The sequence below is a fragment of the Spermophilus citellus genome (assembly GCF_964194105.1).
Source record: "Spermophilus citellus genome assembly, chromosome: 2".
NCBI classification, from domain to species: domain Eukaryota; kingdom Metazoa; phylum Chordata; class Mammalia; order Rodentia; family Sciuridae; genus Spermophilus; species Spermophilus citellus.
Window position 1 is genome coordinate 203,426,878 of NC_138183.1, and position 13,992 is coordinate 203,440,869.

Genomic DNA, 13,992 nt, shown 5'->3' on the forward strand with positions numbered 1-13,992 from the left:
CTGAGGAAGCCTGAAGGCCCAAGAAGGGGGATACCAATGCCTTGACTTGGGCCCCTGTGGCTCTTGGAGGTCTTCTTGCCTGGTTCAGGGAGGTCTCCTTAAAGGTCCAGCTCTGCTGGCCACATGAGGGAACTCCAAGGACTGAGCCGGAGGAAGTATTGACCAGAACTGAAATCCCTGACCATTCTTTGTGTTGCTGACGGAAGCAGCAGTCTGCTACCCAGCAAGACTTCAATGGCTTATGCCGAAAATCTTCACAAATGGCCACCTACCATAGGTAGTAAGACTGTGACCCAGAGGAGGTAAGGGACTCTTCCAGACTCTCACAGCTCAGGAGAGCAGGTGGTAGGGTGGCAGTGGGAGTGAGAACATTGGCCTGAGGTGTCTTCTTAAACACTGCAGAAGAGTGTCCAGAACCCAGAAGCTCAGGACAGTGTGTCCAGCATCTGTTACTCCTGAGCAAAGGGCAGCAATGACACTGGCAGAACCAAGGCCCAAGTGGGCTATGTTTTATCCTTGAACCTTCCATTCCATGACAAGGCCTGAACATTTCCCTTTGGAGGGCTGTGCACTGCAGAACAAATGTCACTTCACAGTCCAAGAAGGATGCTATTTCTTAAGAAATAAATTTAATTCAAGGTGGTTAGTGAACGTAAGGCATGTAATGCCTTAATGAAAGTTAAAATAATCCAGTTACAAAAGAAGCACTGTGTACAGTCTCAAATTGCTGAAAGTACAATGGGCTCCATATTTTACAAAGTACAAAAAATTATTTCATATACAAAGAAAAGTACAAATAATGTGCAAAACCATTTTCACAGGTGGCAAATTTATAAAATGAGTATGATAGAAAAGTCCTTCATTCTTATTATTCCCCAGTTTCTTATATATTAACACATTTCTATGTCCTACTGTATAGGCAATTTTAAATTTGAAAATCTGACTTATTTTAACCTACAAAGTAGCTTTTTCTTAGAAAGGGAACCTTTCATTACTAAAATCTTATGAATGAATCAGTTTAGTTAATTTTATATTAAATTATAAGCAGGCTATCTGAAAAACAAAGACATAGCAATCATATATACATATTTTTGAAATATTAGTTTGGTATTTAACATATTAACATTTCAAAACAAACGCAGTGATGGAGCTACCTAGGGCAGAGCAGCTGAGGCAGCAGAGGCTGTTCCTGCTCACCGAGAGCAAACAGGATCCTTGGGCCTCAGGATGAACAAACACAAGGTTGTCAAAATAAAGAGAATCTAAGGGCAGTTCTTATTTTCATGTGCAGAAGTGCTGTGTGGGTGTCAGCCCTGCCACAGCATGTGCTTGTCAGGGGTGTGTGGCTCTAAGTAGCTGGCTGCCATCTTTCCAACATCTTCACTTGATTAGGAGCTCAGTGCAAGGGTTTGTGGGTTAGTGCATGCAGCTTTCTGCATGTTATTTTGTGTAAGAAGCTGTCAGGGAGCAGAAGAACACATAGGAACACAGGCCCTGCATCCTTGGACCACCTCTAGTCTAGAGGATTCCATGTTTTGGAAGCAGCATTTCCTGCATTGGCCTGGTCATCGCTGCATCATTCCCTGGGCAAGCTTTTTCTATCAGGATAATCCTGTGAGCTCCCTCTTTGCCTGTTAATGATCAATAATGTCTCTCACTGGGAACCTCAATGGCAGAGCAAGGACCAAGGAAGCACCTTTTGGTAGCACCAGAGAACTGAGCATCTCAAAGGTCAGGCATAAGAGTAGGTGTCTTGATGGGAAACCTACTCTATGTAGGATGTAAGATGATCTTTGGAGGGTTTTGATTTTTGCTTATTAAAGAGTTCTCCAAGGAAATTATGACCTTGGAGAACAAAAAGGACCTTCATAAAGGACTCAAGTAGGCAGTGGCCATTTTGCCTAGAGGATGGATGAGAGCAGGTTCAGGAGAATTCTTCTGATCCCTAACCACTAAGACCCTGTTAGAACAATTCAGTGCAAGACATAGGAAGGGCCTGGTGCTCTTGACCAGGTTGTGTGACACACCCATTCAGGTGAAGTGGACGTAGTAACTGCTGTAAGGAGGGCCTGGGTAAGACCAGGCAAGAGAAGGCCATGCCCTGGGATGACTCGCTGCCTGCTCTTCAAGGATTCATGCCTTTTTTCTACCTGGCAGCAGGAATTCCTCTCCTCCTTTTTCTTGGGTTGACCAAGGTATCAGGCATCAGAGATACAGCTCTGGATCCTGTCCATCCATTGCTGGGCACTCTGTCCATCCTGGGCACAGAAATTATACACACGCTTGCTGGTCTTGAGCTAAAAAACCAAATGACAGTGAACCAGAGATGAAGGGCAGGGTTGTTTTATGGCTTTGGCAAGTGGCAAATCAATCCCTGTAACCTTCCTTTCCATACTGCCCCAGCACCTCTATTTTTTCTTTCTCCATTACCACACTGTCACTGCCTTTATGGTCTCTTTACTTTTCTAGTTCCCAAAGTCACAGGGGATGTTAATAGATAGGTACTGGGGACACAAGAGAGACTGTATGCATTCCCGGGGCCACCTTTGACTGAGGGTAAGGATCAGGACTCGCTGGAGTCTCTGGCTTCTCTCACATATCACACCAATGTAGTATGGGTGAGGGAGCCCAAGAGTCATCCTTATTATGTAGTTGGCCTTTGTGTCCTTTTCTTCAATTGGGGCCATAATGGAAGCCAAGAGACAAGGAAATGGTCTCCTGGCCTGATCGGGACCCTGGAATATGACCTCTGCTTTTTATGAAGACTTGCTTGACTCCAGGGATTAGACAAGTCGCCTTCTGTCCTGTGGCCCATAAAATGCCCTGAGGCCCACCTTCAGTCCCCTGAAGATATTAGGGCAGACAATTATCATGTGTGACCAAGGACAGCCTTCTGTGGAGGTTCAAGCTGAAAAACCACTGGATATGGAGGAAGCGGCATCTGTCCTTGAAAGTGAGGGTTACTGAGATGACTAACAGCATTTTGAAAGAGTTTGTTGGCTTCCCTGTGTGGATCTGAGATGCATGGACAGCTCAGAGAGGTCAGGCTTGGGTTCAGAGTGCTGATTTCAAATTCAGTACTCCCCACAGCCAAGGTCTGTTACTCCTCTGCAGTCACCACCAACTGCTCTGGGGGCCCCATAGTGTCTTGAAGGCCAATGGAATGATGTGCAAGCTGAGTCACCAAAAGAGAAATAAGATCAACTTACATCAAAGAAGGCCTTGTCACTCGTGTGCTTTGGGGCTCCCATGCTGGGGCCAGCAGGGATGACCATTTCTACTTCTGCCAGGTCAATGTGGCCTTTACAACTTGTGTCTTCACCTGAGTCGTAGTATCGCAGCTAGAATCAAAGGGAATCAGATAGGATGTGAAAGACATAGAAAGGGAAAATGGCATGGCTTTCCAAAATGTATCTGATTGTTTTCTGTTTTGTGCTTATATCTGCAAAAAAAAAAAAAAAAAAAATACACACTGATTGACTCTAGGAAGAACCAGTGCTGGGAGAAGGAAGTGGGCACAAGATGCATGAACTTCTTTGAAATTTGAGCAGGTAAATATGTTACATATAAAAAATAGTGAGCTAACAACCATTAAGAAATACACAACATATAACAAAGGCATTTAGTGTCCTAAGCTAGTAAAAAATAGGCAAGTCAGAGAAGAAAGACAAAGACCTATAAACATCTGAAAAGATAACCAACTTTGCTGATCAGAGAAAAGTAAATGAAATGACTAAGATTTCACTTTTCATTTGGATTGAAAAATATTAAAAAAGGCTGATAATACCCAGCAAGACAATGAGGTCTCTTGAATGCTGTTAATGGGGATATAATTTGTTAGAAATCTTTGTGGAAAACAATTTGGCAATATCAACTAAAACTGAAAATGTCTGTGTCTGTTGAACATCTTTCCCAGCTCTACAAAGTTATCCTACAGACACAGAAATAAAGGGCTTTTCTTCCCCACTGCATTCATTAGCTCAGCATCAGAAAAGAGGTCCTTTTCTTTCGGTGGAACCTTGGTTGATTAAATAATAACCACCAATAAAATAGAATATGCTAGATGGCTTTCCAAAAAGAACAAGGAAGACTTCTATTATAAACTGGTAGAAAAATTGTTCAAGATACATTATTTTTAAAAAGCAAGTTTGCCAAACGGCATATAGATATAAAATAATTTCTGTAGAACACAACAGCTTAACACTTGATTGCACTGGGGACTTTTGGATCTTTATGAAATATCTGAATTTGGTGTAATAACACATGCATTGGTTTTGGAATAAGAAAGAAAGAAAAAAATATTTTAAAAGTTAAAGAGCCTGCTGGTGAAATACAGCCCGTGGATTTCACTGTGCATGACAGGAATGTGTCTGCTGTTTCTGTCACTGCTGTTCTGGCCTCAGACTTTTTTGTCTCTCCACTCAGAAGTGGTATAAGCAGAGCTAAATGGAAAAACTATCTACCTTTCATGTTAAAGAAATCCAAAATATTGGTAAGAATGCAAGTATAATTTGGTGTAATTTTAAATTATGGAAAAATTATGACATTCTCCTATGTTGTATTTAGTGGTTTAATGGACTCTTCTGCACAGTGTAGGCTCTATGATTTCAGAGACACCTTTAAAGTACAGTCCCCCTAAGGGGGCTTCCATTTGTATATGTGAGAATAAGTTATCGAATAAAGACTCTGTAACTTTTGCGAAATCCCTTGAGCAGAGGAAAAAGTGGGCCCCAAATATAATCATCTTCTAGCTGCAGATCCCACGGGAGCATTAGAGGGTAATAGTTCAGCACTTTCTCGAAGTCTGCCTGGATGAATGTGTGAGAATGAGCACCAACCCTTTGCCTCAGGCTGTCTGGCCTTTGGTCAGAAGGAGAGGCCACATAGCTCTCAGTAACAAAAGGTGCAGAGAGGAGAGGTGGGAGGTTTGAGTATGGATCTCTCTCCTTTGAAACCCCTGGAGCAAAGATTATGACACTAAGGCTAATAATCTTTAGCTGTGAGAATAATAGCTAAGAATCTAACAATGGAAGAAGGTTCCCTAATGTGGTCAGCAAGGTCAAGTCTAATACCTGACCACTGTGAATTCCAGGTTTGGGTAGGGCCTCCTCTTCCCCTCCCCTCCCCTCTCCTGTTGCTACCATCTTTGAGGGATAGCAATGCCTTCTTCAGTAACCAGTACAGTGATGGGCACAGAAGTGGGGTGCAGTAAACATCTCCTGAGTGGCTTAACACCCTCAGTCATGGCTGGATGTTTGCTGTGAGGATGAAAGGTATCTGAATTCTGTGGCATGCGCACAGGCCTATTTGTGCATATGGTACACATGCAACAGGCTGAGACCTCAGTGCTTCCTGACCTGGGCTTTAAGGGTGGACACAGGAGATTTTCAAGCATTAAAAAGAGTTATGTTCTCTGAGTGCTCTGGACTCAATTCACTGCCTCTGAGTGAATGTGCCTCTATTTTGGAATTTCCCTCAGAAGGTTACTAGGGAAATCAGGGGCCCTGGAGGAGCCCCCAGGCTGCATCTGAGAGACTCTAGGACAGCAGTCTGTACATGAGGAATGTATCTGTTTGTTGAGAGCCAAATAATAGCCAGGGATTGAGACCAGCCCCACAGAAGTAATTTCTTCTGGCGTTAACAGTATTACCTGATGTTTTGTTACATCCAAAACGAACCAACGTGGTTTCCAACCTTTCAACAAAGCCCCTCTTTTGTAAAGTGTTCCCTCAAAGGACCTAGGAGAAATGACAACAAAGTAATTTTAATATTTTACTTAGAAAATGTGGTAAAGGAGACATCTGTTGTTTTTGCTAGGTCTCTATTTCCTCTATGTGATCTACAAAAAGGACAGTCAGAATTCTCCCTGGAATTTGGTACTAGACCTTTGGGGAGGGACTGCCTTTTTCTGCTGCACTCATCATACTTGTGAGGTTAGGAACTGTTAACAGCCACCTTCTGTGCTATGCTGGGATTAGTGTAACACAGAGAGAAAAGCACAGTTGGAAACACACAGAGCCTGAAGACACTGTGTAAGAAACCAGCATGCCTTTGGCTGTCCTAGTTTCTGTGAGTAAATTCCTTTTGCTTCAGCTAGCATGAGCTGGATTTCTTATGTGTGCCACAAAAAAAGTGCTGACTAACACACATTCCCTCAAAAGCTCTGGCAGACATGAGATAATAACAATCAGGAAACAACCACAAATAACTATAACCTCTTTCATTATTTTTAGTTGTAAGGTTCATTTTTTTCCTCTTCAAAGAACCATCTAAAGCATTGAGGGAAAAAAAAAAAGAATTCAAGCTAATCTGTTTCAAGTTTACAAAAGGCTGTAGTGCACAGGCTGTCACAGAGGCCTGTGGATTAGCTTAGAGCAGCAAGGGGAGTCTTAGCAGACTCAGCAGAGCCCAGCACATCACCTGTTCTCATCGTTCTTGGAGGTGTACTGGCTGTAGAGGGTGGCTGCCCTTCGCTCCACCCCATTGGATGGGGAGATGCTGGCATTATGCTCTTCGCCCATGCTACTGTCCGGGAGGTGCAACACAGGTCTCTTCTGATAGGAAGGTAGGTTTGTAGACACAATTCCTGGGGACCCTGATGGGTATCTTTGGGGCTGAAAACAAAGGAACAGGTGCTAAGAAAGCTTTATAGAGACTTTAAGCAACTGACCTGATCATTTCACTTATGCAAATTTATCTCAAGAGAAAAAACTGGACTATGAGCAATGATGTATGTACAAAGACACTTATCTTGGGGCTGTTTAAAAATAAAAACTGTAAACTCTCTAATACCCATTATCAAGGGACCAGTTAAAATGTTATTTCTGTACATGATGTTCTAGACAGTCACTAAAATGATGCTGCTGACTTATACATGGTGGCAAATAGAGGACACGTATGCCAACATTAAGTAAAAAAGAAGGCAGGTTAAAAAACATTATGTAAAAGTCAATCGCTTTTGTCTGTGGGCTTAGAATGATGAAACAGTTGGGAGAGCACAGTGGTTTATTTCAAGTTATAAATTATGGGTGATTTTCATCTTCTGTTTTATAACTTGCTGTGACTTATCTTATTTAAAAAATACCTTACTTTAATAATCAGAAAAATATCAAGAAACTATCTTTCTGAGGAAAAAAGCATTGCCCATGGCTTATGTGCTATCAGCACCTAAGTGCTGAGGCTCGAGACAGAGCCTGGAGGGTCCCTCCTTACCAAAGGTTTTCTTCTCACTCCACTCCTCTTGACCTCTCCTTTCTGAAATGCTCTTGTGAATACTCATCTGTCTTAATTTCCTTTCTGATATGTTTGGAACCAATCTGATGTGAATTTGAATGGTGGTACTACCAATTACTAGCTGTGAGATCTCTGCCTGCTTCCTCATGTATGAGGTAGGACCCTCCTCACTGTGGACTAGACAGGATGTGAATGTGTCTGCTACTAAGCACAGTCCCTTGCACATATTATGTGCCTGATAAATGTTTCTTAAATCAGAAACAGGAAATGGGATGTGAGAAGCAGAAAACAGAGTATTTGGTTTAAAAACATTTCTATGATAAATGCTTCTTAAATCAGAAACAGAAAAGGAAGTGTGAGGAATAGAAAGCAGCTTATTTTGTCATTTTAAAATATTTTCATTTTCTACGCTTATTTCTCTGGAGCAAACATGGCCTTGGCATTCCCCTCCTCCCTCATGTGGTAGAAGATCAATTGAAACCACAGTGACACCGGGATAGAAAAGAACCCAGTAATTTTCCCTGGATTCAGTGCCCTGAAACATTAAGTATTATGTCACTGTGGTATGGTGAGACACTCAGGAAATATTCAGTCATTTGGAACTTTCTGCCCTGGACCCCCAGGGCATGACCCCTCCCTTTTCCATCTTCCCTCTGGCCATAAATCCAGAGTCCCCTTGGTGGGGCAGTGGGTCCCACCTGACCTAGTACCCTCAAAAGCTAAGAATTAGCTCCTCAGGGGCTCTGCCAACTCACCCGGTCTATTCTTGCATCTTCTTTAAGGTCCATGGTTACTTTTTCCCACAGCTGCTGCCATTTCTCAGGGGTTTGGTTCAATTTATGCTCCAATTTTTCAATTTCCTGCAAATAAATGAAGTTTTCTGACAGATCAGTACTTCATAGAAGTCAGGATGTGCCCCAGAGCCATATTTCCTCTGTATTGGGCCCAGATGAGCAGCATGGCAGAGGACAGTTAAAAAAAAGTCATATATGTGGGGCCTCAGAGGTTTCCCAAGCCAGGAAGAGTGGTAGGCGCATGAGTTGGTATGATTCACTGTGATGAAGATGATCTATCAGGACTCATAATCAGGTTATTTTTTTAAAGACAGGCTTAAAAAGCAAGAGATAAAATATATATCCTATTCACCTTCATCTTTGGGCAACCCATGAGAAATCTGATGGGCAAAGTAAATGGTCAAGCACTGGGCCTGTGTCCTAACCCTAATGGCTGAGATAGATGTGAAGCCTGTCTTTGACATAGGAGCCCCTCAACTCTGATGACTCAAAGTAGATGTGAAAAGAATGAACCAAGAAATGCCCAAAGAGACGGATTTCCCTTCTGATAGGGGTCTGGTACAGTGCTATCACTGCTGCATACTGTACCTGCCCAGAAAACCAGAGGGAGAGCACTCTTTAGGAACTGTCTGGACCACATGAGGACTCAAAATTATTTCTCAGGGTAGCTACTGCCAGGACGGCTGTGCTCCAGAATTTTCCTTGCAGAAGGTAGTTGGCAGCAGTCCCATCAGGCCATCAGCTACCCACACTTGTGACCAGAGGAAGTAAAGCACCCACAAAAGCCATAGCCCAGGCCTGACTCAGGATGCTTGGGCAGCTAAAACAGCTGCTCTCAGAAGGAGCAAATCACTCCTTTTGGTCAACTGCTTCCTTGAAATGCAGGAAGCTGACTTTTATTGAAAATCTTTTCATTGGTTAAGCCTGTACCCCACTGATATAGGGGAGCAAGTCTGGTTTCTTCAGATTTTTGGAGTGCTACCTGTGACACTAGGAAAGCCATGCTCAGAAGTTTATGAGCCAGCCTTTGCTTTGCTTGGTTCCTAAGGTCCCGGTGTGTTCCCAGGGTGAGCCCTGCGTGCCTGCACACAGCTGACTTACACTAAAAAGTCTGGTGAGAGCATCGGGCTGAATGATGCTGACATCATCATAGCATGGCCACACTGTTCTCCTTTGGCTCTGGGGCCCCGCTCCTCCAGCCAGATCAGACTCTTCAGAGGGGAAGTGCTTGGGAGTCAGCATCATCCAATCATATGAAGGCCCTGTGGACAGGGTCTCCTCTGTGTAGTAGTCCCACTTCTTGAGGCTGGAGATGTTTACATTGGGCTTCAGGGCCTGTTTAAAGAAAACTCTGAAATATAGTTTCATATTGACCAAAGTACCCCAAGCTTACTAACATTTGCAGGGGCCCGGGCAAGCATGTGAATGGAGTTTCAAGTATCATTCACCTGAACATTAAAAGTTATACATCAAGATGAATTGTACCCTAGGAAGTGGTAGCACTGGGGGATCTAGCCTCTGCTCCCAGTCCTTGGCCTTACATGAATGTTTATGTACAGACTCTGTCTTCCCTTTGCTGAGGAGCTACTTCTCACACCAACCTTGGGCCTAGACTGGGAAAAGTAGCCTGGTGAGTAGCCAAACTCCTTGAATTTGGGAATTTCAAGGTACCCAGAGCATGGCTTAGATGAGGAGAGATGTGCCTTGGTTTCTTGTACTCCTTACCTTGGGAGGGGAGGAGGGTGCAACTGGGATTCTAATGTAGGGCACCCAGGGAAGGGACTTCTTTTGCTCCTAAATAAGGATAGTACTGCCTATCAAATGCTCCTGTTCCATCTTAGAGCCTTATTATACAAATGCACACAACAAAACACTGTTGTCCTGAGATACGTCATCCTTCTTGAGTTGGGCACCAAAAATCTCTGTATCAAAAAGGAGTAAGTATTTCCATGGGTTTGGTAAGATGGACTTGGAAAGCTTTTCCTAAAGCTTTTAGATTTTTCAGCCTAAACCACCTAGGAGAATTTGCCTTTCTTTGATTCTGATATCCTTTCTAGACTTTAGGGGCCAGATCCTAATTTTTGTGGCAAGAATTTAGCATTCATTCTTCATTTCCATCATAACCCAAACCCAAACTAAAATAGCTTTTGGCATGAAACCTTGTCCAATATTTATAAAAATTTATATACACTAAAACGAAGGAAAACTTTAACACAAAATATTTAGAAAATGAAACACAAATGATTTCTTACTTTACCTCTATTTCCACTGGTGAATATAAATAGTTAAAAAAAATGGGACTCTTCTTGTGCATTCTATCAATACACTCCCAAATACAAATTCCTTTCTTGGCATGCTTGTCTCCTTTATCATCAAATAAAGTTCCTGTAAATTAAAAAAAATCCAACAAAATTAAATACATTAACTTTTGCCTAAAGTGTGATGCATTGAGAGATGAAAAAGTGAAACACTTCTTATGACTCTAAAAACAGCAACATATGTGCAGAAACCTTAGAAAATAACTGCAAACTAAAGATGAAAGGAACATCACAGCTATATGAGAACAAATCAAAGTGGAAGGAAAACATAGGCAAGGTTTTCCTAGGAAGTTATTCTCCTTCACTCTATGTTGTAAAATCTGCATCTATAGTCATAGAGGTCCTGCCAGGAGACATTCTATACATTTTTCAATAGAAAATGGAAGACCTTATGAATTTATCTGATGAAACTCTGTTTAAAAACATAATTTTATTTTTCCTTTTAAAGTTGTTGGCTGTTTATTAACAAAGCCATTTAAAATGTTAGTAGTTTATATATGCAAATTATGGTCACAGAGACTTGGGATGACAGAAGGTCATGTTCTATATCACTAGGTAACCTGAAAGCAGAACTCAGGGTACTACTTCACTTTTGTACCTTTCAAAAGTCACTTGATTGCTCACATGAGCCTTTAAAAAAACAAACAACCCCCCCCCAAAAAAAAAAAAACAAACAAAAAACTCCCCAAAAACCAAGGAGGAAGATGTGTCGGGGTGAGACAGGAGGGATTTCTGTAAAGGTCCAGGAAGGGTGTCTCAGGAGTGCTGTCTTGCTTTGAATGAAATGACTCAGTCAAAAGTCAACAAGCATTTTACCAGTTTATCAGAAAAGAATGCCTCAAGTCCAAGGCTATCTGAAATCCTATAATACATGGGGCCTCCAAGACTAATGAATGTTTTCTTCTCTAATTTTTTTCTCTCCCCTCTATCTTATAAATACAGGGTCCAGTGGAGTAGTTCTCAATCTTCGTCACACATTAGAAAAATCAGGGGCTTAAAAAAAAGAAAACCCAATACTCTAGTCTATTCCAGTTCAATTATATCAGGATTTTTGCGACAGTCCCCAGATATTATTCATTTTGGGAGTTCTCCAAGTTAGTCCAGTGTTCAAAATTCAGACTACTCTATGGGCTGGAGAGTAGACTTTTAAGGTCCCTTCATAGCTCCATTTGGGAGGAGGCAAGGATTATATTGAAGGCCTGTGGGGCAGTTAGCTCCAGGTGGAATAGACTTTGGATACTTATGTAGATAGGAGGAAAATGAGCTGAAACTGGAAGAGAAGGTGTGAGATCTGGCCTTCCAGATGACTGTCTTAGGGCAGCATGTGCACTATATAGGGAACATCTTATGAAGAGTTTTTGGAGGCTGGAGTTGTGGCTCAGTGGTAGAGCACTTGCCTTGCATGTGTGAGGCACTGGGTTTGATTCTCAGCATCACATTTAAATAAATGAATAAAATAAAGGTCTATCAACATCAAAAACAAAACAAAAGAAAGAAAAGAACAGTTTGAAGCATCAGGCACTAGTGTCAGATCCTATCAAATTATAATTTTATAATCCAGTATATAATAATCAACAAATTACTCTTCTGGGACACAGGAGAGTTCATGGTGTTCAGGCTTTTCTGATGAAATCTTAAGTATTATGACTGATGAATTCCTCCAGCTGTGGCTGAGATGCCTTACTCTCTAATTGTTGATCTTGGATGTGGAGGTAGTTGCCACAGCTGTTCCTAAATGATGTTTTACTGTGTAGGCTTGATAATTAGTGCACCCACCCAAACACAGCAGGAACAGCCTCCAAAGTAGGTAGCCCAGTCTGGACTGGAGACATAAAACCAGGCTTCTTTGATGCTAATTAGGTGAGTGGCTATTGGGTAGCCCATCTATTCAGAGAGATGACTGGGCAAATGAACTTTAAGGACCCTTCAATAATCACTCTAGGATACTAAATGCAATTATGTGTCTTAAGAGAAAACATATCTAGGACACAAAATTATCATATCAAACAACTATGATCATCTTTCAATACATATCAAATTTCTATTCACTTCATTTTATTTATTAATCTTTTTCTGTGTGACAGGAAAGCAAATATCCTTGACCAGTTTCCAGAAGAGGAAACTGAGGGGTTGGAGAGTGGACTTTTAAGGTGAGATGAAGTAGTTTCCCCAGTGTCCCAATCATTTTCTGCCTTAGTTTGGCATTCTCCTCACTGGGCCAGTGGTTGTTCTCAACCTTGGCAGCACCTGGGAGCTTTAAAAAGCTGTTGTTGTCCAGTCTCCATCATCACAGATTCTGATTCAACTGTTGGGAAGTGCTGCCTGGACTCTGGGAGTTTTAAAAGTTTCCCAGGTGATTCTAATGTTCGGTTGACTCTGAGAACCAGTACAGTAGGCTTTGTTGCTTTTTTAATGAAGAGAGTCATAATCCACAGAAGAAGGTTTTGGCCACATCTGCATGTGGCTAAAGGTAATATGCTACTAAACTTAATTTAACAAAACAAACTACCTTATTTAAAAAACCAAAAATCAAAACAAACTATTCTGTACAACTGTACTTTACTCACAACAATATTAAAATATGTTGTTCCTTTCAGTGACAAGCTGAGTGACTGGTGACCCCCTCAGTCACACAGATAAATTGGCTTAAAGACCAGGCCCCATGCAGCTGTTAACTAGCTGTAATGAATATCTTTCTAAGACACGGTTCTTAAGAAATTTTGTTTCTTATTGTGATGTGAGGAATGGCAATTCCATGAGTCAACAAAGGTCTGAAAGTGTAAACAGGATGGGAAGTGGTCTGACCAGTGTTGTCTTCCTTACCAAAAGTATGAAATATCATACTAGACAACTGTAATAAGCACACCCTGGAAAACAGTATTTCATAATTTCAGATTTTAAACTGAGAACATCAGTAAATATTTTGTCACTAAGAGTCCTCTTTGTGAATATTCTGGTACATCTAATGTACTGAATATCGCCTTTTTTTTTAGTCATGTGTATTTTTCCCGGCTCCATAACAACAAAAGAAGAATATAAAATCCCCATTGGGAAATGTTTTCACTGGGGCTTTCAGAATCTACTTTGTGTTACTACTATAACTGTTACAAATTATAGTAATGATAGTGATATTTAAAATTTAATGAGTGCTTACTATGTGCTAGTGACTGTGCTAAGACATTTACAACTATTTCCTCATGTTATCATCATGGTCCTAAAGGGTGGGCTATAACTGTCCCCATTTTAATGATGAAGAAGCTGAAGCTCAGAGACATACCCAATTCCCCCAAAATACACAGCTGGTAATTGGCAGCAATGGAATTTAACCCTGGTTTATTTGTTTCAGAGTTCCCAGTGTTAGCTGTTATTCAAACAGGTCATGTAACCCTTCCTATCAAAGTGTACCATTGGAAGAAAAAAACTGAGTCAAACATTTTTCCTAACATGGTATCACTTAGAGGTATCAAAATAGTAAGCAGATTTAACTTTACAAAGGTGCTACAGAGGAATGAGCATCTGCTGTTCTTAAAAACTAACACAGACCACAATCTCAGAATCTTGCAGTTGTTCATATCCACTCTACATTGGTAGTTTGTAGTAAAACCCTAACTCCTAACTGTCTCATTTGGGAGTACTTACATCATTAG

At 41.4% G+C, this 13,992-nt stretch overlaps 1 protein-coding gene across 4 annotated transcripts in view; it reads right to left on the bottom strand.

The window, feature by feature from the left end:
- Positions 1–613: 613 nt before the first annotated feature.
- SBF2 (SET binding factor 2) overlaps positions 614–13,992 on the bottom strand; it is a 438,265-nt gene continuing 424,886 nt past the window's right edge. For all 4 annotated transcript variants that reach the window (XM_081280887.1, XM_081280893.1, XM_081280888.1 and 1 more), the window contains 7 exons: positions 10,285–10,412; positions 9,129–9,362; positions 7,989–8,093; positions 6,421–6,614; positions 5,651–5,738; positions 3,210–3,341; positions 614–2,297 (listed from right to left, as the gene is read on the bottom strand). In XM_081280887.1, the coding sequence (XP_081137013.1) occupies positions 2,199–2,297; positions 3,210–3,341; positions 5,651–5,738; positions 6,421–6,614; positions 7,989–8,093; positions 9,129–9,362; positions 10,285–10,412 (980 nt within the window). In that variant the 3' untranslated portion in view covers positions 614–2,198. The remainder of the gene's footprint in view (positions 2,298–3,209; positions 3,342–5,650; positions 5,739–6,420; positions 6,615–7,988; positions 8,094–9,128; positions 9,363–10,284; positions 10,413–13,992) is intronic.